Source organism: Aythya marila (assembly GCF_965140915.1).
Source record: "Aythya marila genome assembly, chromosome: 9".
NCBI lineage: Eukaryota > Metazoa > Chordata > Aves > Anseriformes > Anatidae > Aythya > Aythya marila.
This window is the reverse complement of record NC_139050.1, coordinates 18,006,106-18,032,345: the sequence shown is the minus strand read 5'-3', so window position 1 is coordinate 18,032,345 and position 26,240 is coordinate 18,006,106. Positions and strand designations below refer to the sequence as shown.

At 37.9% G+C, this 26,240-nt stretch overlaps 1 protein-coding gene across 1 annotated transcript; it reads right to left on the bottom strand.

Annotated features, from left to right (window-relative positions):
* Positions 1-3,577: 3,577 nt before the first annotated feature.
* Positions 3,578-22,821, bottom strand: MCCC1 (methylcrotonyl-CoA carboxylase subunit 1). Its single transcript, XM_082767402.1, has 19 exons — positions 22,742-22,821; positions 21,533-21,582; positions 21,024-21,163; positions 20,683-20,778; positions 20,395-20,516; positions 19,241-19,388; positions 18,298-18,419; positions 17,269-17,380; positions 16,863-16,944; positions 15,917-16,044; positions 14,061-14,244; positions 13,475-13,584; positions 12,941-13,157; positions 12,181-12,267; positions 11,551-11,600; positions 9,655-9,792; positions 9,050-9,157; positions 7,777-7,848; positions 3,578-6,241 (listed from the first exon to the last, which is right to left on the bottom strand). Exons 1-19 carry the CDS (start codon positions 22,786-22,788, stop codon positions 6,122-6,124), a joined length of 2,133 nt encoding a protein of 710 aa, XP_082623528.1. The 5' UTR covers positions 22,789-22,821; the 3' UTR covers positions 3,578-6,121.
* Positions 22,822-26,240: the final 3,419 nt, after the last annotated feature.

The following is a 26,240-nucleotide window of genomic DNA, read 5'->3' as shown; positions in this document are numbered from 1 at the left end:
ATCTCATACAAACCCCAGAGACATGTCAGTGATGTTTTGATCTCATTGTACATGGATGTGCACAATTAATAATTCTGAATATAACATTGCTCTGTTTTACATTGACTGACAGGAACTCTCTTCTGGAGCAGACAGAGAAGTCAGTCTCATGTTAAGCCAACGCAGAACCATTTAGCGTAATCCCCTTTTAGAGAACTTCCACTTACAGCACTTTCTAAGGAACAGGCCCAAAGCTTCATGAAGGATAACAAAATCCTGGAACAGCTTGGCCTAGAAATGTCTTTCTAACCCCTACACCTTTTTGTCAGCTTCTTTATGCTCTAGAAAGTGAAACTACACATTTATCTTACACTGGTAGAGTAGCCATAAAGTGCTTATGGCTATGGCTCTTTTCCTGCAAACACTGACCATATGTTTAACTAAGAGAACAAAGTCCCATGAACAAGGATTTTTAATGCCACTCTAAAGAAATGAAGTTTCTTAGCATTCAGAGGTATGGACCCAATGGTTTCCTCCTATCTCACTGTTCAACGGATATAGTTGGAGTATGTATATTTACTTTTATTTAAAAAAAAGCACAGAGGAAACAAACAGTGAGTCCTGTAGGTGTCTACGCAATTTAACCTGAAAACTGGCAGATGGCCAATATCTGAAGATTGTTGTTAACAGGTCACATAGAAGGGTGTTCACCTTCAAGTTTTTCATCCTTCCTGCATTACGTAAGAGGTTAACAAGTTATTATGCCCAGTCCAAGGCACTGATAGGACCTGGGTTCCACATGGCACTATCTCTGGGAGGAAGCAGGACAGGTTTATGTGACAAAGGAAGAGCAGTCAGGTCAGTGAACCCAAGACCTAGGAAAGTCTGAAAACTTCTCATGCACCCTGGCAGGACTGTATAAATACAACATTCCAGGACACCTAACAGGCAACAGACTGCAAGGCTTGTTTATTTTTTGGAACTAAGCAGCAATACTGAGGTAAAATGCCATGATTTTGGAATATGTAAGTAATATAAACTAAAAACTGAGAGGACAATAAGAGATACAGACATTTTCTTATTTCAGACCTTCTGTAAACAAGGCATGATCACTGTAAACAGAATGGTCTGGAATTTTCCAAGCTATAAGCCAGACAGTGCCATCACAGTTATGATCTTATGATTAAAACTTGTACCTTTTAACTGTAAACAGCCCGTCATTCTCACTAGAAATGGGTGACTTCAAGACTCTAGGAGACACATTATGAGTTTCCCTATCACGGGGATTTTCTATCTGTGCCACCTTTAATTGTTCACCTTAATAAAAAAAAGAAATCATCCCAATTCAAGGCACACATTTGCTCTTCAAATAAGAAACAGTAATTTAAGTTATATATATGGGAGACTGAGCTTTGAGGTAGGCAATTTGCAAGAGTAAGAAAGATACACAAAGCAAGAGTGTAAGACGGCTCTTCCTCCTGTCTTATGTGTCATACACATTTAGCCTTTTCCACTCTACTCACTGTCATGACAGAAAACCAGAGTTTGGGAACACCCAGCCAACATTAAATTTCTGGTATCTAAGTGGCAAACTGTGACCTACATTCCTGTGACTAGCTATCAACATCAATACAGTAGAGCAAACCTCAAGGAGAACATGCATTAACTACATTTGTATACAAAAGTTCCATTTTAAAATAGTTTTCTCCTAGTTCATGTTATACCTCAACTTACCTCTGAGCAGGAGGCTATGTCTTATGTTTCTGGGATGCTGAGCACAAGACAGCAAACATGCGTGGGGTCTCTGGCTACAGCCAGGGTCTCTTCTGTTCACAAAGGGGCAAAAACAGGGTGCAGCTCTCAGCAGCAGTCTCTTTTCACCAAACACTTTGCAGCTTGCTGGCTCTACACGTTAACACCTCCCGCTTTCCCTACTTCTCAAGTGAGCAGAGTGACTGCCATTCACAGAGAGACCGATTATCATTTCAAGAGAAACTTTTTGGCACCAGAATTGTTTATAAGGACAACAGGTTAAAGCTAAAATCCAGCTACCATTATCATTTCAAAAACTCAGTAGGACATGAGACATATAAATGTGTTTTACTTACTTATTACTGTTACAACAAAAAATATGGGGTATTCAACCAGAACATCCATGCTTATTTTAAAGTGGATTCACTGTATAATCAAGGTTTTAACCTAACATCAAGTGTCTCATAAAAGATACTGCACTGCTTTTAGAACCCAGGCTTTTTTCTTACATGAAATACAATCAGTCCACATAATTTTATTTTTTTGCATCATGGCTTTTCATTAATGTTGCATTAATGAATTTATAGAATGTGTTTGTTTGTTTGGTTTTAAGTGGAAGTGAAACACAACATGATTAATTCAACTCAACATTCAACTTTGTCCATTTTCTCTAGGACAACACTCAGTAGCATATATTACTCTCTAAATGGAATTCTTATGCAGGAGGCTACACTCCAGTATCATAAAAACACTAAGTGATATTTATCTGTGAATCATTCATGTGTAAAAATTTTGAATATAATTATACAAGCAGTTTAGGTATCTGTTGAAAACATACCTTGTGTAAAAGCTCTGTGTTCAGACTTTAATCCACTGCCACTGACTGTTCCAGTAAACACAGTATATTCAGCATTGTTGAGCTTTTAGCAAACAGAACAGATAGAATACAGTCAAATAATTCCTGATCTGACTGAACGAAAGAATAATCAACAGAAATGAATATACCTGTGATAAGCACATTGGTTGATAGGTCCTTTAAAATGGGATTAATTTCCTTTAATAACAGAATACTCTGCTCAGATCAACTGCACTCTTTTCCTTACCACTGACTGAGTGTCCTGCCAAAGCACTTCAGTATTCATTTTTTAATCATCTTGAAGACAGAAGCTAAGATTTTCTGGTCACTAAGAAGTTAAAACAATTAGAACAAAGAAGTTAATACACACTGGAAACTTTTTACAATTCACTGGCATAAATATTTACTCTTTAAAATGTAAAAGATTATAACCTTGCAAGTAATAATAATCTACAACTGACATTACAACTTTACCAGCAAGCATGGAAAATTATTTATAAATCTTTGTGTCCACAAATTTTACAGCGTTTTGATTACCCTCATCCTCATTATATAAGAGGAAACAAAGGCAAATAGGCACTAAGTGATTTGCCTGAAGACATGGTGAGTCAGTGGCTGAAATAAGAATACAATCCTGGCTCTCCTGCTTTCCACTCCCTGTGTCCTAACCACTAGCTCAGCATGAATTCAGGCTCCACTGTACAGATCTACACTGGGTCTAAGTGATTGGAGCTTCTGTGAATAGTGGCTGACAGCAGCTGAGGAGTGTGAGAGCAAAAGAGACTGAGAGATCCCCACAGGTGGATAACTACAGCTCAAGCAGGCTGTAATTTTGGTATGGCTAACATTCAGGTTACCAAGCAGGATGTTACATGCCTGATTAAACACACTGACCAATAAGCTTACTGAGAGCATTACTCTGGTGCCGTCCCACACAAGCCGTAGCCTGGAACACTACCGGCCTTGCTCTTTCCTGGAGGCTATCAACAGTTGCTAACTACATATCCCTTGACCTGCTCCCTCTCCCTCTGGCAGCAGAGTACATCACTACAGTTAGAATCACTTCAAATTCATGGTTTCTGCAGTACCCATGACTCTTCTATCACAACTACAGCGCTATCTCAAAAGGCACATTGATAACTAGTAACTGGCAGAGATCGTCCTTTTAGCTGAAGCACTAAAATACTACATTTTAAACAATTACCCATCTTTTTCTTTCTTACTCAACCATCGAGTGCTCCACAGACAACTCTTTAGTTATAGCTAAGTTACTATCATAAGGCTCTTACTAACTCACATTTATAACACAGGAAAATGTTTCACATTTCAAATTTGTAATAAATAAAAAATCAGATTTTGTAAACTAAAATTCTAGATTGCAGGAACATCCTACTTTAAATAATACTCTAAATTAAATTAAATCGCATTACAGCACATTTCAAATGTACAAATTCTGACTGACTTCTGCAAAAAATTTTTGAAGGGCATAAATTCTAAAATAAATAATGCCACCACTACTTGAAAAACCAAGTGTCAGTGAAAAAAAACTATATATAGAAAAAAAAATAGCTAATTTTCAAAAGCGAGGGAAAATTAAAACTGTTAAAATGATAAATGATTTGTAGGCTGTCGTTCCCAAGGAAGACATTTTGTCAGCTTCCGACGAACACGCTCTTGTTCATTGGCTGGATGAAGCAAGCAGTGCAGACCGAGCGGACAGACAACCTCATGCTGTGAGTTTCAATGTTCTGCTACAGATTCAGTGTAGCAAAACAGATCTAGAAACACAGCAATGTCAAGCAGGAAAAAAAAAAAAAGTAAATCTGGAGTGTCTCTTCAAGACTGAATTCACATTTCTGTATGTAGATTGAATTTTTAGATAAAAACAAGTCACAAAACTTACCTGCGGTGAAACCCATCACAACTGTCTAGATTAATTATTGCTTCCTAAATGTCATTTGCAGGTTTCTCAGGTATCAGGACATGATATATGTACAGCTGACTAATACATAAACATTTCTCCATATTCAACCAAGGAAAAGACAAAATTGAGAAAAATGAAAACAAACATTCCAAATCCAGCTTAATTTTTATTTGGTGGTAAATAAAAATCACCATGGCAATCCTCTCCAAGACGATCATTAGATTTTACTTTTTTAAGTGGCCACTGGATTACGAGGTAAACTGAAAAGCAGTATTCTTATGCTTTTAATATACAGACCGTCTAGACCCATTTCACTTTTTACAGTTTTTGTCTGCATTGCAGGCAAGGCTGCACAGTTACAGAATCAGAGCAGAAAATTGCCCAAGACATTGTATATTAACTCTGAAATAAGGATTTATTTGCACAGATACAAATAGGTGTTTGGGATCACTGCAACACCTATTTGTTCCTTTGTGCAGTATCAATGTAACAGAAGTGCATATGACCAGCAAAACTTCACTTTAACCAAAATTTTGCAAGTAAAAAGTTTGTAACAGTTAAAGCATTTCTTTGTGTGTTTTTTTTCTTCTCCGTTCCCCTGTCTTTGAGACAGTTTTTAAACAAGTTAAAAAAATGGTAAACCATCGGTATGCTGTCTGAGAAATATTTTCTTTGCATATCAAAAACCTTCCCATTTTCTCTTTTGCAACACTACAGATGCAAAAAGGTGTATTATTCTCAGTTACATTTCATTTTTTATAAAGACCTTGGTACTTCACTCCATCCGGTAAGTAACATATTTGAACATGAACAATATGAGAAAAGTAATGAGGATTTTAAAGTCAGTATTTTATTTTGGCACAATTTCCAAGCATTAAATAAGCTTATTATCTTTCTGTGCTACTGCTTCATGTTTAAAGATCAAATATTATCTTTTGAAAGCAGTCACATTCCAACTTTGATTAGTGTAGCAAGTATTATTTCGTATTTTTATTTTTTATCACATATTTCAAAGTATATTGAAATAATTTTTGAAATGCAAATTTTCACTGCTCATGAGGTAAATGTGAAAACAGATGCACCAAAAATGACCGAGAAGGATCCTTGGTGACAAACAATTCTCAATTCTCTATTTGGGCAAAAAGACAAGGCCACAAACAGGAATTTTGTATGAGAAATTCATTCGTGAAATAATTATCACCTTTCAGATTTCCTTCAAATGAAGGAAATCTCACATCTCAGGAAAAATAGGCATCTTTGAATGAAAAAGTAGGCAGAAGAACCCTAGCTATCCATAACGTGCAGTCCTTACTAATCTCTCATATCCTTAAGGCAGTCCATATCTTTTTCCAGTCTAATGCCTTTTCACAAGCAACCACAATCACTGAACAACAATCGTGTAGGTCCACAAGTTATATACACGATTAAAGTATAGTGATATCCAAGCTTTCAGTAAAATCAGCATAATTTACAGTACAACTATGCAGGGAGTGCAGAGGAAACCAATTCCTCAATCCGTTATACAAAACACTTTACTGAAAATGTGAATAAACCTTCTCCTGAGAGAATATCAGCGAAGTAAAAAAAATAAAATGCACCTTCCTTGAATTTTATTTTGATTCAGCCTCTTCATCCATGAATTCAACTAGCGGAGCATGTCTATTGGCCTGGGCACCTTCTTGGAAATGAACCTTTTTTATCACTCCTGCCTTTGGAGCCCTTATGGTATGCTGCATGGAAACAGATCAATAGTGAACCAGCAGAGTAGTAGTTTTGGTAGTTTTTGTTGTTTTTTTTTTTTCCTTCTCTCTCCAGCAAATCTTAATGTTACTCTTTGGAGCAATTAGAACATGACATACTTAATTACTTCCTCTGTCGCTTCTATATTTATTTTAAGCCTTCTTTTAAAATGTTATCCTAGCCCTTTTTCAAGTTTTATTTCCTCACCGATATATATTTTCATGAGTATACTAAGAACAAAAATACTAAATGATGTTGTATTTTGAAGTACAAATAGCTGAATATTATGATGCTTCACTAATACTTTTTTTTTTTTTTAATTACACTGGATAGCAGGCAGAAATACTAATAAAGTTTTAGATTTGTTCCAAGACCAATCTACAGATTTACTAAAGCCAAATTTATTTGCACCTCAAGACAGGTATTTACCAAAAAGATTTTAGGCAAATCAAGCTGAAATACAAACATGACTATTAGTGACAGTGCAGGAACAGTGTGTTTTCATACTGACCCCCAAACTTGTTCATTTGTTATTTTATCAGGTTAGTTTTCAATTTAAGTTTTGATTCTTGTTAGTTTTCTACATAGGGTTAGTCTAACATCTAAATGTTTATGAACAATGTTAAATCCTCACATTAAGCAAGAATTAATTTAAATAATGTTTCTGAAGTTTTACACTTTGAACAGCACTGCAGGAAAAAAAAAAAGACAACTCAGCTAACAGTCTGAGGTATCATCTGGAAAGGCACAAATATTTAGTATTCAATCTCAAATAATTTGAGGGTGTAACTTGGGGTGCAATGTTGCATTTCATGTAATTTTAGTGCAGTTTCTAAAGGGGCATTGTTAAGGGAAAAGCAAATTTTCTCAACAATATTTGTTCTGCTACCACAAACTGAAGTGTAAAATAAATTAATAAATCCAAATCCAAAGAGTTCAGGTTACAAAATCTATAGTTTAAGCAATTTTAGCTATGGCCAAGCAATGTAACAATATATAATGGCCAAAATACTAGTCCACTGAATGCCATGTAGACAATTACAAAGAATTTTTCTTATGCTCATGGTAAAGCTTTTATGCAAATAATAAAAAAAATGTACAAACAAAAACTTGGGCATATTTACTAAGTCACCAATAGTTGAATTTCTGCATTAAGTTACTGCAGGCATTAGAATAAATACACTTTTATCATGGAGAGAGAGCAAGAAATAGACCTAGACGGTTTCATGCTAGAAATAAAAGGATTGTTAGCTTCTTGGGGGAGGGATGAAAGGGACTGACACGGTAACCAAGCAAATGTTAAAACATCTGCAGAGTGCCACAGATTATATAATCATCATTTGTTAATATTAACAACAAATGTAATCCCCTAAAATCTAGTCTGATGCAACACTTGTTTTACAGCATATAAAGTACAAGCAACAATCTGCACAACACTTCATTAATGCAATCAAAACTGATTTGTGTATGACCACATTTTTATTTTCTCAGTAATTAAAACATTTTATACATTTATGTTACTCACCTCCATTTTCATAGCAATCATAACCATCAGAGGGTCTCCAATTTGAACCGCATCCCCTGCTTTCACAAACACCTACAATTCAAATTGGGAAAGAAAATCATGCACGTCTGATCTGCACCATTAAAAAACAGCAGCTGAATCTTGGCTAGCACAATCCACTGAGTAATTGTGGTTTTTCAGAACAGTCTTATAATATCTTCATTATTGTTGAATTGGGTATTTGAGTTCTCTACATAATACTCAAGGGGAGTTAAAGGTTTTACAAAGAGGTTCAATACCAGTCAACAGGCTGATGAGGAAGCCATTTATGTTTCAAAGAGGAAACACTAGAAGAGACAAAGTATATTTGACTCCATCTGGGCTTAAGAAGCTTCTATTTTGAGATACAAAGTCCAGAACCTCTTCCTGGAGCCAGACTCTGCAAAATCCAGAGAGCAGACTGCAGGAGCCACCTATTTTTTCTGCAGCCCTGATTTAGAATGCTTCCTGAACTCCATGCAGTGGTCACAGCACCAAGCCTGCCGAAGTTTAAGAAGCATATCGACAGCACTTACTACTGTGGAGCCAAGAGTTGGGCTCAATGGTCTTTGTGGGTCCCATACAACTTGGGATATTCTATGATTCTAGAGCATCTCTCTAGAAAGTAAGAGATCCACAATTAATACACTCCACTCTCTCAAAGGGTTCGTGCCTTTTTTTTTTTTTTTTTTTAATCACTAGCAGAATCCTCTAACTACTAAAATTATGTATCCTGGACATCTCCCTTCTGTTGAAACTTTTCCCTTTTCCACCATACAGAAAAATACAGAAGACTTGCTGAATTAAAGGAGAAAAAAAAAAATAAATTAAAAATAGAACTTAATTTTGGTTGGTTGGTTGGTTGGTTTGATTTGTTGTTTTTTTTTACAAGCACATCTATCATCTCATTCTTTGGTAAGATGAAATGGGTCAAACAGCCTATAACATTTCAGGGAACTCTGGGTTAGAAAGCAGTTACGATGAAGGAAAAATTCAAACAAAAAATTCAAACAGTAGAATTAGTTATATATTCATACTTTCCTGAGCTCTAGAAAAAGAAGCTGAAAAGACTCTTGTGTGGCTGCTGGAAAGTCAGACTAAACAGGACTTTATCTAACTGGGAGGAGCCACACAGCACTGACATTTTTGGCCCTGATTCTTTCCTGGCAGTACAGAACCATGCACCATTGCTGGAAGAGTGAACTTTGACATAATAGTGTCGAATTCATTTTTCTACCCATATTATTATAATTACCTTTTCAACTGTGCCTGTCATGGGTGCTACGGCACCACCTTGTGTCCCTGCTGAGCTCACTGCAGATAAGTACTTGGGTACAGGAAGGCCAATCTGAGCACTACCTTCCTACAGAAAATAAAATCAGTGACACGAGTTAACAACATAATGAAATACCACTAGTATGTGTGCTGATATATGGGGACAGGACAGACGCAGCTTTATGCAGAAGCAAATAGGTCAATTGTTTTAGGTTGCAGACTACTGAAGCCAGGTCACAAGGACAGGGGGCATGCTGACGGCTTTGCAATGTCAAAGTTCTCAAGATCCATGCCTGTTGCTGCTGAAGGATCAGAGAGGAGGAAACTACAGCCGTGAAAATGAGGCTCTACATGGACCTTTGTCCCACATCCATACCTTCCTTATTCATGCAGCAACAGCACAGAAAGTTTTAGAAAATTAGTAAAGGCTGTTTGCGTAAGGAGTAGGTAGGCTGCTAAGACACTGCATTACGGGCCAATATAAAAATTTAAATTATGATTCTCTTCCACATTCTATTGCAATTTATGTTGTTCATTTACATGTATAAAACTTTAAAGTCATTATACAAATGAAAGGTACTTTACCGGAAAGAAGAGATAAATGGTGTTGTCCAAGATGACCAATTTGGACTTGCACACTGTTCCATTTACTGAAGACCTCAAGTAAACTGAATCACCTTCATTGAGAATCTCTCCAGAAACCACGAACATTTTATCTTCAATCTGAAAGATAAACACTTTTTACGGACAAATCCTAACCATTCACAGACACTAAAATAATAAAGCGGAAGTTAGTGTTCGTAGTATATATTCATAACCTGTGTTTCTTCATAGATAATTCTGGATATATTTTTTTAATCACCTTTTTAAATCTTATGTATCCTTTAGTTTTTGATTAACAGAATGTATTGTGTATCCACTGCAGTCAGCTCAGACTAGCTAATACACTCTCCCCAAGACAGTTTGTATCATAAACTATGGAATAGCAGTTAGCAAAATATAAAGGTATGTTATTTCTCAAGAACAACAACAAAAATGAATTTTCTGTTTAGTGATGGGATCTGGACCCAGTATTTTTAATTTGTCCTAATATCTTAACTTTTCTTCAGACCCGTATTAACCACCTCATTTCACAAGTTTCCACTTTGTTTTACAAAAGTAAGTTTCTCACTCTTGTAAATTCTTAATAGAAAATCATCAACACATTCTTCATAAACGTATAAAAGAGCAGAGAAAATCAGTAAAGGAAACAGTGTTAACTAGACAACAAAACAGCAAAAGAAAGACCAAATGGAAAGGTCATTTATTTGCACGTAACCCTTTCATCTAGGTCAATGGAAATTGGCTGTCTGCCACAGCTTCAGAATAAAAAGACAGTAAGAGTTTGAATGTAAGTGTGCTATGTTTAACTTATATTTTTAGTTGCAAGTCTTGCTGAATGATACTGGGAATCAGAGACTTGCTAGTCTTCAATAAAGTTACAGGCAGAGAGAAAATTCAGTCTACATTTATACAGTCCCACACTATTTTCAACTGAACTGTTTTCCACCTTATCACATGTATTGAATGGATATTGCCTATCTGATACTGATCCCTGAGAAAATATCCTTTGCTTGATGAGTATCCTGAGCAGGGATGCAAGTTAGACCAACATCCTGGGCAGCACCATGAGCACTTGCCAGTTACCTGGCCCAGCAACGTGCTCTTAGTTGGTATCGGTCCCAGGGCAGGTTTTGTAGCACTCTGGTTGCACTGTCCTCTTCATGATCAGCTCCTGAGGCACACAGCTCTGCCTCTCCAACCATTATCTCCAGCTTCCCCCCATTTCCATCTCAACCTGCATTCCTCCTTAGGAGTCTACATTCTCCCCAGTAGCACTTCACCTCCCAACAAAGGCCTCACTTTATGTCCTTTTCACCCTCTTTATATTTTGCTGACATTACTTATATGGGAAAAGCCTAGAATGTAAAAGCTTTCCTGTATTACTTATGTAATCGATACACTCAAAATAACCTAAGGGTTATTTGAGGGATGTGGGTTATTTCAATATTCATATCTGCAAAAAAATAAGGGTATAAAGCCTTGAATTACCTGACATGGGGATATACACCTGAAAGTGCAATAATTCTCTCACTATTTTTGTACTATGCTGATCTCTATATAATTTCAGCAGTTCATAAACACTGATTCCTTTTCATTATTTCCCTTTTCTGAATATTAGAAATGAGAAACTCATCTACAGAGAGACTGCATTCTCAAGCATACAATCATTTGGGGGTGCCAAATTCAAGATAAAATCCATTATGACTCCAAGAAAGGAGTGAGTATGACTCCAAGGCTAAAATACTGAAGTCTACAACAACTGCTACAAGTGAACCAAAAACAGACTCCTGATCATCAAGCAATTTTAATAACAGTTGATACCAAAAAAGTCTCTAAGAAACTGATTCTAATGAAATATCTGAAAAAAGTCTACTTTACCTGCATGGTGTATGATCCTTCTTTACCGTAACTTACAGCTACATCCACAACTGTTCAATAAAGCAAAATATATGTAAGTAGATATAATAGTAGGATCTAGAGAATAAAACCGTATGAACTACACTTAATCTTTTTGATAAAAAAGAGACCTACCAATACTAAGAGAAGAACAAGTATTTTCAGATTAGCTTAGCAGACACTGCAGATTTCACACTGAATTCTAGACAATTTGTCTTTCAAAGCTGACCATCTGAAGTTATGCTCTGAAATCTCTATATTAAGTTACCTGGACAGGAAACAGATCCTTGAGGGGGAAGAACTGCTGAACACTACCACACCTAAGCCAAGTCAAACAAAACAGCACTCAGTTCTTCCAAAATCTCAACCTTACTCATTTAAATGATGAACATCATTAGTACCATTTGAATTTGTTTTTTATTTCTTCAAGATCTAAGGCCATAGATTTAATAATTAAACACGCAACCTTGTGAGTTCCCTTCTCAGCTTCAATTGCTTAAAACTCAACACTGCTTCCATCTGCTATTTCTTAACCTGAATTTTCAAGCACCAGTTGAAATAACTTTATCAAGTATTAACTCTCCCTCCACACCCACTTTTTTATTCACTTACTATTTTCCCCATCCAGCAGAGACAGTTTTCTAGTATAGCATATATTTATTCTTCTACCAGTGCTGGATGCAAATGGTGAGAATTTATCTAAAACACAAAACATACAGACATGTTACTTTTATTACAGTTTGGCAAAACTTACAACATTTACAACTTACACCACAAATATCACTGTCCTTAACATATGTTTATAACTAAACTTATGTTTATAACTAAACTTACATATTTATACTGCACATTAAAGATCAGGGAATCACTGCAATATATGGTGACAATCCATCATTCAAACTTCAAGACTGAATAAATGGAGGCTGTATCATCTACATAAAACACGAAGTCCTTTTCATCCCATTAAACCCCTCTGCCTCTACCAAGTCTAGCCAGTCAGTCTTTATCTCTGAAGACCTTGGTCCAACTGTAGGACTAACAGTGACAGATACTCACTGTGCTTGTAAAGAGCAAAAAGGACACAGTGACACAGATTAAGAATCCCAAGGTCTTTCAGACAGGCGCTTATCTGAAGTGCCTAGGGAAGTAGTCTCTACATTACAGTGGTGATATATTCAATATCTGTCTCTCAACAAAAGTTATAGTCTGTCGAGCGCATAAATATCTGACAAATGCTGTAATGCAGAACCCTGAGCAGGCACAAAGTAAGGCAAAAACAGAGTACACAAATTAAATAATTACACATGAGGTCACAGCACTGTCTCATCCAGTCAAGCAAAACAAAACACAAAAAAAGAAGAATGATCCTTACCACCTGACTGATCTCTAAAAGCATCTGTTGCCATTTTCTCTTTCAGTATGAGTCCCAGAGCTGCCTGACACACAACTTCGTGTCGTGTCGCCTTTTTGGCTGGAAACAGTTCATCATAGTGTTGAGGAATGAAATTAGTGTGCACATTTCCAGCCTCAAACTGTGGGTGTTCTGACAGGCTCAGTAAGAAATCAATATTAGTGCTTAATCCTACAATCTGTCAAGAAAAAGAAGCATATTGCCAAATTGAAATGAAGTACGAATGCACAGCTTTCTGCTCAACTTATGCATAGATGAAACTTTCTTTATACAACACCAACAAAGTACGAAATTTACAAACAAAATGTAATTAATTCAACTGCTACGTTTTATTACATATAAATCTGAAATGGCAGTGGCCATCCAATCTTCCTCTAAAAAACACTTTTGCTTTGTTGCAGTTTTCTATCTGTATGCTGTTACCTCAAGGTGTTCAAGCTGTTAGCTTCAAGTTAGTTAAAAGATTTAAAATCACACTGGGTTCCTCCTACTTACGTTATATTGATGCAAGCTGTATCGCAACTTTCTCAGTGCTGCTTGACGATCCTCAGCCCAAACAACTAACTTTGCAATCATTGGATCATAATGAACAGAAACCTCATCACCTAAAATATATGAAAAAAAATCTGTAACACTACAAACGTATCTTCTGAAAGGCGGTGTACATAATACTGCATAACATATGGTATTAAACTCCCTGACACAAGTAATGGCCATGTTTCTCTATGGTCTTAAAGAATATTTATTAACTTGAATGATGTGACCTGACATTTCAGTTCCAAGGAAAAACTCAGCACAGACTTTTGTAGAGGTAACATTATTCAAATTAGCAGGACTAATAAATTGTGATAAGAATAAAATCAGCATAATCCAGCAGACAATAATTTGTATAGAGATAAAATAAAGAGTTAAATAAAATACCCAGTGATTGTACACACAATCATGAAAGAATAATTCTGTGGAGACTGGTATTTAACAACACCCTGTGGGACAAATTTATTTAGGCCAAAGCAGGAAATGTTTATAATGAAAAGCTTTTCATGTTAAATATTTCTAACTATACCACTGCCTTTAGTTTTACCTTGTCTGACTCCAGTTTCTATCCGGGTGAAACTATCAGGTGGTGGGGTGGACAAGTGCAACAATGGCCCAGCCCCTGGCATGAAGTTATTATTAGGGTCTTCAGCATATATTCTAGCTTCAAACGCATGGCCTCGGAGCAGAATCTCTTCCTGCTTTAGGGGAATCTTCTCTCCAGCTGCAACCTGAAAAGGTGTTTTTTTCTTTAATGCAGGATCAATATTCTGGAGTGTCAATGTATGAAAAGGTTAAATATCCCTCTTCCAAACATGAACAATTAAAGCATGTTTAAAAAGGGCAAGGAAAAAAAAAGTGTTAAATCATAAATGGCTAATTCTGAACTTACTCCTTCCTTTTTTCTGAGTCACTAGTCAAAGGATTTTGCATTATTACTGTAAATCGACTTCATAGTATTTCACACAGCTTAAACATAATGGAAAAATAGTATTTTTTTTTTCCAATTCGTTATGTCAAAAATAATTAAATGCTTAAGTTAAAGGTTGATCAACCAAGATGTTATTAGAGAGAAAAACTGCTCTAAAAGCAGACGATAAAATGGATTACTGGCAGCCAACACTGCTGGCATATACTGCTGATTCTTTTGTATTCTGAGGGACTTGTACATGTAAATGATTGTTTCTCTAGGGTAATTTCTACGAATTTACAAAATCTTTAATAGGCAAGAAAATATCATTTTATTCCTCAAAGGAATTTTCATTACAAATGCAGGAATACCAACACCAATAACATGCCAGCTTGAGACTGAAAAAAAAACAGCTTTTAGGGGCAAAATAATAAACCTGCTGCAGTTCAACAGAGAGGAGACACTTCACCAAGAAGCAACACAAACTCCATCTACAAGTGGAAACACCAGTTCCTATTAAAAATCTTGAACAACATTTTTTCTTCATTTGAAGCACTGGGGGTTTCCCATGCTCACCAAACTATGGCTTTCAGCAGAGGCAACCCAGTACGACTTAGTCCTTAAACAGTGCTACACAGATTCAAAAAAAAAAAAATCTCTCTCAAAGTATTGACAGACATTTTCTGTCTTCTGACTTGCATGCAAAGATCAGTAAACTTCTCCACCTTCTCTCGTTTTAGTGTTGTTTGACCTCTGCTCCAACTCAGCCCTCAATGCTCAGCTTCCATTCCTAGATCAGCAAGCCAAAAGCCTCCTTTTTTGCATCCACATTTGGCATTTTATTTTTCTTTCTGCTTACATGAAACACTCCACCATCCTATCTATTTAAGCTCAATGTGTGCTGCTGTCCTCACTTTTTGATTTATCTACATAGAATTATTTTTCTTAATTTCCAGTTCCCTAAGGTCCAAAACTTCCTGTTCAAATGTGTGAGTAATCTCTCTGCATGCTGGGTGTGTGAGGAAATAGCCTGTTTCCAGCCCACGTAACTATACATTTATTTTAGAATGCAACTATACTGGCAGAACACCAGACATGTTTTTGTGAAGAGTCTTCCTTCCACGGCCTGATCAAAGTATGATTTGGGGCCAGAGATACATTTAAAGTAGAGTTTAAGAAATTGTTCAGCATGGCAAGAGAAAGGTCAGGACCCTAATCATCCCACTTTCCACATCCTCTATAGTTTCACTAAATATATGGAGAGAAAGTTTTTCTCTCCAAAATTGGAAGAATTTGTTGGAATTGAGAGCAACCACAAAATACTCTACAATCAGCGTAATAAGAGATGTTTCTCCAGAACAAAGAAAATTCTACCCAACTAGTGGAATGGGAGATAAGTACCTGAAAATCTATCTGGTCTCTCATAGGCAATACCAAAGAGCGCTACTCAGCAGAGAAGAGGGACTCTACATCCGAAATCAATTATCACTTACCCTTAGCTGCCACTCTACCAAGTCTGTTCCAGTGATCATCTCTGTAACAGGGTGCTCTACTTGCAGTCTGGTATTCATCTCCATGAAGTAAAAGTTATGCTGGGAGTCCATAATAAACTCCACTGTTCCTGAAGTATTTAATAAAAAATGGAGGTTTCATGAGGCTTTCTCAGGACAGATATCTAAGACACATAACTGATTTATGTCACAACAAGACTATTATTTCTAAAACAGATGCAATGAATCTCATTAAATTGTATGTGAATTATCTTTATGGGTGACACAGCTGAGGTCTGAAAACAAGAGAGTTGTTTCCTTGCGTATTTACATATTCTGTGCCATTTAGTGACCATTCTCCTCCTTCAGCAGTACAGCTACATCTCATTAGAGGTCTAAAAAAGTACATCAAGACAGCTGAAAGCACTGTGTGTAAGCAGAGGGCATGCATTATTTTTTTTTCTAAATAAGCATCCAAAGAAGGCAATGGGAAAACAAGAGAAGTGACAAATAATTTTAGCAGGTAATTTTTCATTTGGAAAATACTATGGATCTTATAGACAGTGTTGTTTGTTTGTTTTTTTAAAAAGGCTTTACTGTTTGAGGAGAAGGTTTTATTCTTTGTAAGCTAAAAGATGAATTATTTTCCTTTGCCTTGCTTAAACTTACTAACATTCACAATGATCACCTTCCAAAAACAATCTTATTGATTGAATCACCTGCTCTGAAATTTTCTTTCTTTCTATTCTGCCGCCACTGGTCTTAAGCACAGACCAGGTACGCTCATATAAATTTATAATTATGTGAGAATTAACTATTACTTGCTTCCACCTCAAAAAAAATCTGACACGTGTTGTACACTAAAACAATCAAATGTCATTTGCCCTGAGATTCAGAGCCTTAATAACCTAAAAGGGTATTGCTGGAGCATCCACACCTCCAGACCTACCTGCTCCTACATAATTCACTGCTTTAGCTGCTTTGACAGCGGCTTCTCCAAGTCTCTTTCGAACTTGAGGATTAATTCCTGGCTGTAAATAATAACAGTAACACATAAGATAACAAATATCAGTGACATTAAACCTACTATGCATGAGTATTTTGAAGCGTCTAGAAACTGTACTGTAATCCTTAAAAATAAGTTAATTTTTTTTTTTTTCCTGAGAATCACTTTCCTAAACATCTTTTCTTTTTTTTTTATTTTTAGGTAGAACAGTTTCTACAGCAAAATTAAAACAGGTGGTAAGAATTACCAATAAATTACTACCCTGTTTGATAAATTACACAGGCTTAGCAATTACTTTAAAATATGTCATTTTTTAAAAAATAGAAAAATATAAGAACTTTCTTCTCACCCCTGGTGCCTCTTCAATGATCTTCTGATGTCTTCTTTGCACGCTGCAGTCTCTTTCAAACAAATAGACCGCATTGCCATGCTGGTCACCAAACACTTGGACTTCAACATGCCTGTTTCATAATAATAAATGTTATTGTGTATTTCACTGAATCCCCAAGCCTGCAACTGACTTCACCCACACAGACTTCGAACTTGTACACAGTCCTGTACTCTTCAGTAGGATTTCTTACAGGTTTAGGTGTTTGCTCTTGAATAGCCAAAAATGTAGAAATGAGGGTCCTAAAGGAAATAGGACCCTAAATGCCAGCTAGATAATGAAACCTCATTGGTTAAAATGAACATGACACATATTTAAAGGCTGCTACCTCTCTATTAATTATTATGTTACAATAAAAGTAGAAATATTTCATTATTATTTGTTTTCCTACAAATTTAACAATTTGATATAATTTCACAAGAGGCATCAGCCCTGACTCTAGAATAACCCTATTTATTTTGACATACCATTTCAGAGGACAACCATTAGGTGACAGAACTTTGTTCTTTGTATAAAACTAAGGAAATCTTGTCACCATTCAGGTAAATCCTCCAATGCTGGCAAATTCCGTAAGAACGTAATGAGATTTTCTCATGTCTAGCTGACAGCATAAGCAAGCCCCCACTTTCTTTCTAATGAATGCTTTCTTTACAGTGCTGCTTCAAGAAAGATGTAAAATGCAAGATCATCAAAAAGACCTCTGTCAAAAGTTCATAACAAAAAACAAATGGGTTCAGTTTCACAGGTCAGGACAAGCTATAGACTATCACTTCTGTTTTAAGGCTATCACTTCCTCTGTTAGAAGAAGAATAAATAACTAGTTTAGGGCATCTGAGGGCAGCAGAAACACCACAACATCTTTACTCAAGTCTCTAGTTGAAGTATTATAAAGTGATTCTTTCTAGATGGAAATTTCACTCTATTATTAAAACACCTGTTTATTTAACAGTAAAATATTATGCCGTTAATATTAAAACATCTGTTTCTCACCTTGGATTATCTACAAATTTCTCAATTAGCATTGCATCATCATTGAAAGACTTCTTTGCTTCTCTCCTTGCTGATTCTAGTTGGTCCAGAAACTCCTTTTCTGAATGAGCAATTCTCATGCCCTAGAATACACAAATACAAAGAAAAAAAAAATATATCTGAATGTCTAAGAATACAGTACACAGTAAAAATCCTTGACACATACAAACAGGTTCATGACTAAAACAGCAAGAAATGCACTTAATGATAACAATATAAATTGCTCATCAACTAACTTCCAATAAGCGAATCCTATTATAAATCCTACTGAAAGTGCCACTAGAAGTGCAATAAATAGATATTATCGATATATTGACATACATGCATATCAAATCCAATTGGATTCTTAACTATCACAGAAATTATCAAAGGCTGGCAAAGAAAACCTGATTTTATTACAAAATAATTACAGCTATTACAGAAATAACAAGAATTCTGTTATTCAATTTTTGCAGATAAGTATTTCAGAGTAAAATCAGATTTCAACAGGGAATTCACAATACATTAAATAGTGTCTAGACACCAAATAGTTAAGTATATTTCTAATTGTTTTTATTCAACATTTAAAACTGTTAATAAAATAAGACATAGAGGCTATCACTGGGTAACAATTTCGTGTCACCTACTTTCACACAAATAAACCTGAATGACAATTTTTCTGCTTATGTGAATTATGGAAATCCACTGAAATAAACAAAACTCTCCCAGTTTACTCCAGCTACTTATTTTCTGCCTGGCTGCACAGTGAATGACAGTAAGACTTCATTGTGCTGTACTGGACATTATTAATAAATTCTAACCACATTTTTTTTTCCAATGTGTTTTAAAACCTTTTAGAATAAACTAGAAACTGAGGCATGACAACTTTACACTGTGACAAACAGATCTGCATTAGCTCCTTTACCTTTCCTCCACCTCCGCGAACAGCTTTAATCATTACCGGATATCCTATTCTCTTGGCGTGGTCTTTTAGACATTCATCTGATTGATCTTCTCCGTGATAACCTTCAACAACAGGAACGCCAGCAGCAGACATTATAGCTTTGGAAGTGCTTTGACAGAATAGTTTTATGTTTAGAATTAAAATAATATTTTTCGCTTACTTCTAAGCTCCAAACCTGTATATGTTACCCATGTTAATTCTCCTTACAATAGTTCCACTGATACCAGTGCGGGTTACAGAAGTGGGTTCTGCAGCATTTTACTGTAATTAATCAAATGCTTCAAATAGGGATTTTTTTTCTCCAATCTCTCCAGATAAAAGTGGGGGTCAATTCAGGCTTATTGTTCTTTCTTATCTTTTGACCCACGTTATGGAGGTCAAAACCTACCATTTTTGTATTACCACACCATACCTTACTAAAACTATATTTAAGGTTCTACAAAGACAAAACTCTTCTCATGATACAGGCTGGATTCACACCACATAAAACACTTGAGCATAACACTAATTACTTCAAACAGGCATGCAAAACTAGTTAAATTACAGAGGTAATTTACCCTCATATTAGCAAGTGATAAAAAATTAATTTGCTGAAATTAATATTGCACAGTTTGTGTGTTAGTAATAACATTATTTCCATATTCTAGATTTATACTTTATTGACCAAAGAAATGTTTCCAGGGTAAGTAACTAAGAATAAGATTCTCTGTGATGAATAAAATTTATAACCCCATTTTACATCAGCCACAATAACCTCTGATGATAGGGAGTTTTGTTTCCCCCACCACCACCATTTTGATTCATTCAGGATCAATATGCAAGAGATACAACCTGACTCCTGAACTCTTAGTTATATAATACTGCAAGGTCCCAGTTCTGGAAAACTAGAATCGGTTAAGTATTTAATTATTAAAATCCCAATAACTGAACAATTCCTATGTCTATAGGAATCCCACAATAGCAAATTTGGAGCTTATTCCTCTGACGATAGCAATAAAAATAAGACAATGAAAACTGAAGGAATAAAAAAAATGTAGCAACTGATCCTTTAGTAACAAAATTAGCCTTGTCAAACTGTAGATTGCATAACCAAGTAACAAATCAGAAATAGATACCTCTTAATACCCATATCTCTGATAGCAGATGAAGGCGGACCTATGAAGATGATTCCCTCTTGCTTGCACAACTCTGCAAACTCTGTGTTTTCTGAGAGGAAACCATAACCTGGATGAATAGCCTAAAATAGAATAATGTTACCAGCCTATTTTTATATTAGTTTAGCTTAGAAAACCCTGAAACTTCAGTATAGTGCTAAGGAAGCACAAGATGCAAATATCACGTATAAATATGAAAAACTGAAGAGCAGGCAGGTATCCAAAGATTTAAGGTCATGATCAACGTACCTCTACTGCTGAGGCCTTGGCCACCTTTATGATTTTCTCCATGGCCAAGTAACTCTGCTGTGAGGGTGCAGGACCAATGCAATATGCTTCATCTGCCTGTTACAGAAAAAATAGATATTACACAGATTGTTTCTTAGACAATAAAAAGCAGTTTTAACTTCAAATTTCTCAGCTCATTTTATTGTTTATCATACTGCTAGCAGGCAACAGTTTAAATCACTGCCTCTCTTCATAAAGGGACTCAAATGGGAGAAACTTGGAGAACTACCATTTTGAATGAATGTTAGTCCCATACAGAAGCATTTGCAGAATCAGTCACAAACATAATGAATATACTTCACCATTGCTACATGCATGGAATTCTTGTCTGCTTCACTGTAAACTGCTACAGACTTCACACCCATTTTCTTCGCTGTTCGCATTACTCTGCATGCAATTTCTCCTCGGTTTGCAATAAGAATCTTCCCTATGTTGTGACCTCCTGTTTACAAGGATGAAGCACAGTAAGCAATTTTTAAAATAAATATATAATTAAAAACAATGCTGGAAATAAAGCAATTTTAGAATTCTGATTTCTTTTTCACCATTTAGTGTTTATTCATGACAACAGGGTTCATTTAAATCACCTTGCTAAATTTTACTATTTTTTCTTATGTTGCTTAAATACTAACATGCCTAAAAAACAATTCTCACACTGACTTTGCAAACTACATCAGAAAAGGTCTCAGAGGAAAATGTCACAGAAAATGTAATTTTCATGTAAGTTGAATCTAACACTAATTGTAAAACCATTCATGTTACACAAGCAATTGAACCTTGCAGCTAAAGAAAGCATACATGTATTACATACCTACTGTTGAAGAGACACATTTCACAAGTCTTTGTGCTGGGTTCCATGGCCTGTAAAATCAGAAACAAACAGAATAGTTACAGAAGTGTGTAAAGGAGCTGCTTTTAGTTTCAGGTGCAAAGACAGCACCAACCCAACTCCAAAGTTTCTTATATAACTATTTACACAGAACATAATCAAGTACAACGTGCTAAGGAAGGGTGGACAAACTTCATCAGATCTCTGTGTAGAAGGGTAGACACAACAGGAACAACAAACTGCCCCCTTGCTTTCTGAGCAGCATTCAAAGTGGAAGAGTTACTGTGGGTTACTCTAAGTCCTTTGGTGGACAAAACTGAGTGTGGCACTTAATACAGAGTTGGCAACGTGAAGTATTTGGGAAAGAAGACACAAATAACCACAAAACAGAAAATCTTGCACAGGCAATAGTTGTTTATACAGACAGAAGGCACAAGAGCTGAATGTGAAAGATGTCAAGAAAGAAGAGTTTGAAAACTGAGAACAGAACTCTTCTACCTGTGAAGAACTCTTCTATCTGAATTTCATTTCAGAAATGGAAAGTTAAATCTCAAAAATGACTGAAAGCTCTAAAGAAACCAGGTACTGAAGACTAAGTGCCTAGAAGAAACTGCTGAAGCGAACTCTTGAAGCAATTTTAATTGACACGTAGGTCAACTTTGGAATCTTGGATCAAGCCCAATAATTCTTAAATAATACTGGACAAAAATATGCAAGATGTCCTTGACAGCGACATGGGACGTGGCTTCCTGAACTTTTAACAGACAGCTGTCATTGTCACCAGCTCCTTCTGCCCCTACGGACAGCACAGGGGTGGCTGTGGGGGAGTCAGTGACAGGTATCAAATCCCAAACGCCCAGGACAGTTTGATGGAATCCACACCAGTTGCTAAAGCTAAATTTGAAGTTGTTGGGTTTGGGTTTGTTTGTCTGGGGGGCTTTTTTTTTTTCCACAGCAGAAGCCGAGGTTCCTGCACCCCTCCCATGGCGCAGGGCCCCCTCCCCGCCTCCTCCCTGCACCCTGGGCTCCGCGACGCCTCCGCCAGCCCCAACCGCCGCCCGCCCCGCCGGCAGCCGCTAACGGCCGGGAGGAGAAGGAGATGGAGGAGAAGGAGGACATGAAGGAGAAAAACCGGGCGGGAGCGCCGCCGCCTGAGGGAGCCGCGCGCCGCCCGCCCCGGCCCGCACTCACTGACGCTGCAGCGCCCAGAGGCAGCGGCGGCCCCGCACCAGCGCCATGTTGGCGAGCGCGGAGGCCGGCGGGGCGGGGGTGTGCGCGCCAGCCCGGCCCCGAGTGGCTGCCGCTGAGGCGGGCGGTGGCGAGGAGGGGCCGGCGGGGCGGGGAGCCGGAGGACGGAGGTCACCGGGGGAGGCGCCGAGAAGGGGCCGCTGAGCGCTCGCTGAGGCGATGGGCGGCTCGTGGGGCTCGCTCGGGGAGGAAAAACCTGGGGGAGGCGGCAGAGAAAGTGGGCAATAAAGTGACGGAATAAAGTTGAGATAAACGTGAGGTGAAGCAGGCGGCAAGAGGAGGCTTGGGTTCGTTTAGGAACGCCCGGGCTCTGAGCTGTGTGCCTGCAGCAGGGGCTGCCCCGCGGTTGTGGTGACACAGGAGAGGTGGCTGGGAAGGGCACGGGGATTCCCTGCCACCACAGCGTCCCTGTGCCCAGGCACGACCACCAGGCTCAAAACTGAGCAATTTATGTGGAAAAGAGGGGTGAGACACGTCCCGCTTCCACAGACAATGCACAAGGGGCACCTCTCGCCCCCACCTCTCACTCAGGCATCACCTCATGGCAGGCGACCTGGTGCAGGGCTTAAGCCTCCCCGTGTGGCTCCAGGGCACAGAGCGAGCTGCAACCGGGTCTGTTACTGTCCACGTTTAGCAGACTCTTATAGCACAGCAAGCAAACAAGTTGGAATCACCAAGGTGACCTCACTTGCTGCAGTCACACTGATTTACAGAGCTCAGGTTAACAGAAAAGTTCAGATAAAGTGTGATACTGATAGACTGCAATAAAGCATTTCCAGTGTAGTTCTTAGATGACCATGACATTAAAATTAGCTGTGTAGAGGAATGAAAAACGGTAGCACTTAGTTAAAGTATTAACAGTTACTGATGATTCTCTGGAGAGAGGAGAGGCCTTGCAGAGGATCTAGATATGTTGGCACATTGGACAGCCATATCAACGGCTTGATGTTCACCAAAAGCGAATGCCAGGTGCTGCATGGGATGGAGCAATGCCAGACACAGGCACAGCCTGCGAGATGCATTGGCTGGAGAGCAGCTCAGCAGGACCTGGGGGCACTGGTGGCAGCAGGCTCAGTGAGAGCCAGCAGCTGCCCTGGCAGCCAGGAGGGGCAAATCACACTTGAGGTGCATGAAGCACAGTACAGCCGGCCTAAAGAGGCGATTCTCTGGCTGTGTTTAGCGTTGGTGTGGCCTCACCCCTAATATTGTCCCTGAAAGCATCCAGAGGAGGGCAGCAAAGCTGGTAGAAGGGCTGCAGGCCACATCTGTGTGGGGAGGCTGAGGACACTTGGGTTGTCTTCTCTGGAGAGGAGGCTGGGAGGCAACCTCACTGCTCTCTGCCACGTCCCAAGGAGGGGACGTGCAGAGACAGGCACTGGTCTCTGCTCCCTGGTCACCAAGGACAAGGTGCATGGGAATGGCACAAATCTGCACCAGGGGGGTCTGAAAGGACATTAGGGAAAATGTCTTTACCAAGAGGGTGGTCAAACACTGGAACAGGCTTCCTAGAGAGGTAGTCAATGCCCCAGGCTTGTCTGTACAAGCATGTGGATTGGGATCTTAATAACACACTCCAACTCTTGGTTAGCCCTGATGTGGTCAGGCAGTTGGACTAGATTATTTTGTACGTCCCTTCTGGCTGATTTATTCTACTCTATTTAAATAGCAAATGGACCACACTTTTCCCCAGGAACACCCAAGCCATCAATTGTAATAGTGGCAGTATTATTGATATACAGATTAAACAAAATTTTCAGCATGTTTGTCTTTAAACACAAGATGGCAGCATTTTATGTAGTTTACCATTAAACACTAAGAGAGCTAAGGATATTCTGCAATACATAAATCAGAGGTGGTGGAGCATTTTACACTTTGAACAGTAAAACTAACAGAAGTAGCAAGCACATTTGTTTTGCAAATCTGCTCTTGGTGAAAGTGTCCTGTCAGTGTGGCTTTTAGAGCGTGCAAGGTCAAGTGGGATCACCAGTTTGAGTATGCAGATATTTGAAAGGGCAATGTAATAAAACCAAAATGCAGAAAGTAACCATTTTCCCACTGACACCAGTAATATGCTTAATGCGCATGTACATAGATGGAGGCACTGCCATGAACCTAGTGATGTATTGAATAGGTTGGGCTGGTAACATTTTAATTTTTATTGTAGAAGCTTGTATAGTTTGAAAGCTGCTTTAGTATTTGAGTACTTATCCCCCCCCCCCCCCCCCCCCCTTTTTTTTTTCTATGGGCAGATTGTGAACAACATAATTTGTTCGAAATTTGAATTCATTTTACTTGGGGTGATAAAAAAATAATTCCACAGCAAAAACATGGACTCATAGAATCATGTAGGTCAGAAAATACCTCTAAGATCATCTGGTCTGATGAACAAGGTTAAACATTGGCTGGACTCATTAATCATATTCTTTAGAAATATATGGGCTATAGGAAAGCCCCAGCAAAGCCAAGGTTCAAAAACAAGATCCATGTCTTTAATCTGTACAGATTTTCTGACTCAGATTGAACACTTCCCATTTTCCCCAAAAAACATTTATGACATTTCTGCACATGCGAATGCAACTTACTCCTTTTAAAAAATTTGAAGGAAGAGTTAAGAACCTGAGCCAATGAAACAATAATTTAATAAAATACTTGGGATCTAGCAACTTCATAGGGAACAGAACTTGCAGAAAAAGTAAAATGAAGGTTATCTGACATTTTGTGGCTAGCTGGGAAAGCCCAGGTGCTGGGAACATGAGCTTCAGACATGCATGGCCTTGAGTTATTGGCATGGCCAGAGCTATTGGTGCGAGAAAGAAAAAGATTAGCTCAGAGTTGCTTAGCTCCCTTCACATATTAACTTTTAGCTTGAAGCATGTCTTTTGCTGTATGCATGGACTTAGTCTTCGTGATATGAGCATATATTAATCCCTGCATATCTCTCACTAAATATAGGTGCATTTCATGTATGCACCAGATAACCTTTTGCCTTTGTCTGGAATCCCCAGCCCCTCCTGCCCTGGTCTCCCTGGGGAAGACACTGCAGATACAAGCTTATTTCACATCTTTCTTATCATGAGTAGCAGAGAGGTAAGCTCAGTTTGTCCTTTCGCCATCCATGTATTTTTCAAGTGTCTTAGTTTACTAGTGAGGATTAACTTCATATAAATCTTTCTTCACTCACCCTTGCTATTTTCCTCAAATTGGTGTGTTGTTTTTTTTTTTAAATACTTTTCTCTCCTAGACACTGTGATGCAAAGCCATTTCTTCAGTGAATCCCAATGCTTTGTGCTTCTAGAACTGTCCATGGTGTGACTTACAGATTTATTTTTTGCCTTAAAAAGAAAAATGGTTGATTATTCTTCCATCTCCCATTAATCCTTGTAAAGAAAGAGAGATTTCTGAGATAACCAGCAGTCGTTATTACAGCATTTTATCCCTGAGA

What these genes read in the sequence shown, in the direction of transcription:
- MCCC1 (XM_082767402.1), bottom strand. Translation starts at nt 22,788, where the DNA reads ATGGCGCTGGTGCGGGGCCGCCGCTGCCTCTGGGCGCTGCAGCGTCA. An exon ending in CCAAGGCCTCAGCAGTAGAG is followed by an intron (nt 20,517 to 20,682) that starts GTACGTTGATCA and finishes ATTCTATTTTAG; the next exon opens with GCTATTCATCCAGGTTATGG. An exon ending in ACAGCTTGCATCAATATAAC is followed by an intron (nt 13,158 to 13,474) that starts GTAAGTAGGAGG and finishes TTTTCTTGACAG; the next exon opens with ATTGTAGGATTAAGCACTAA.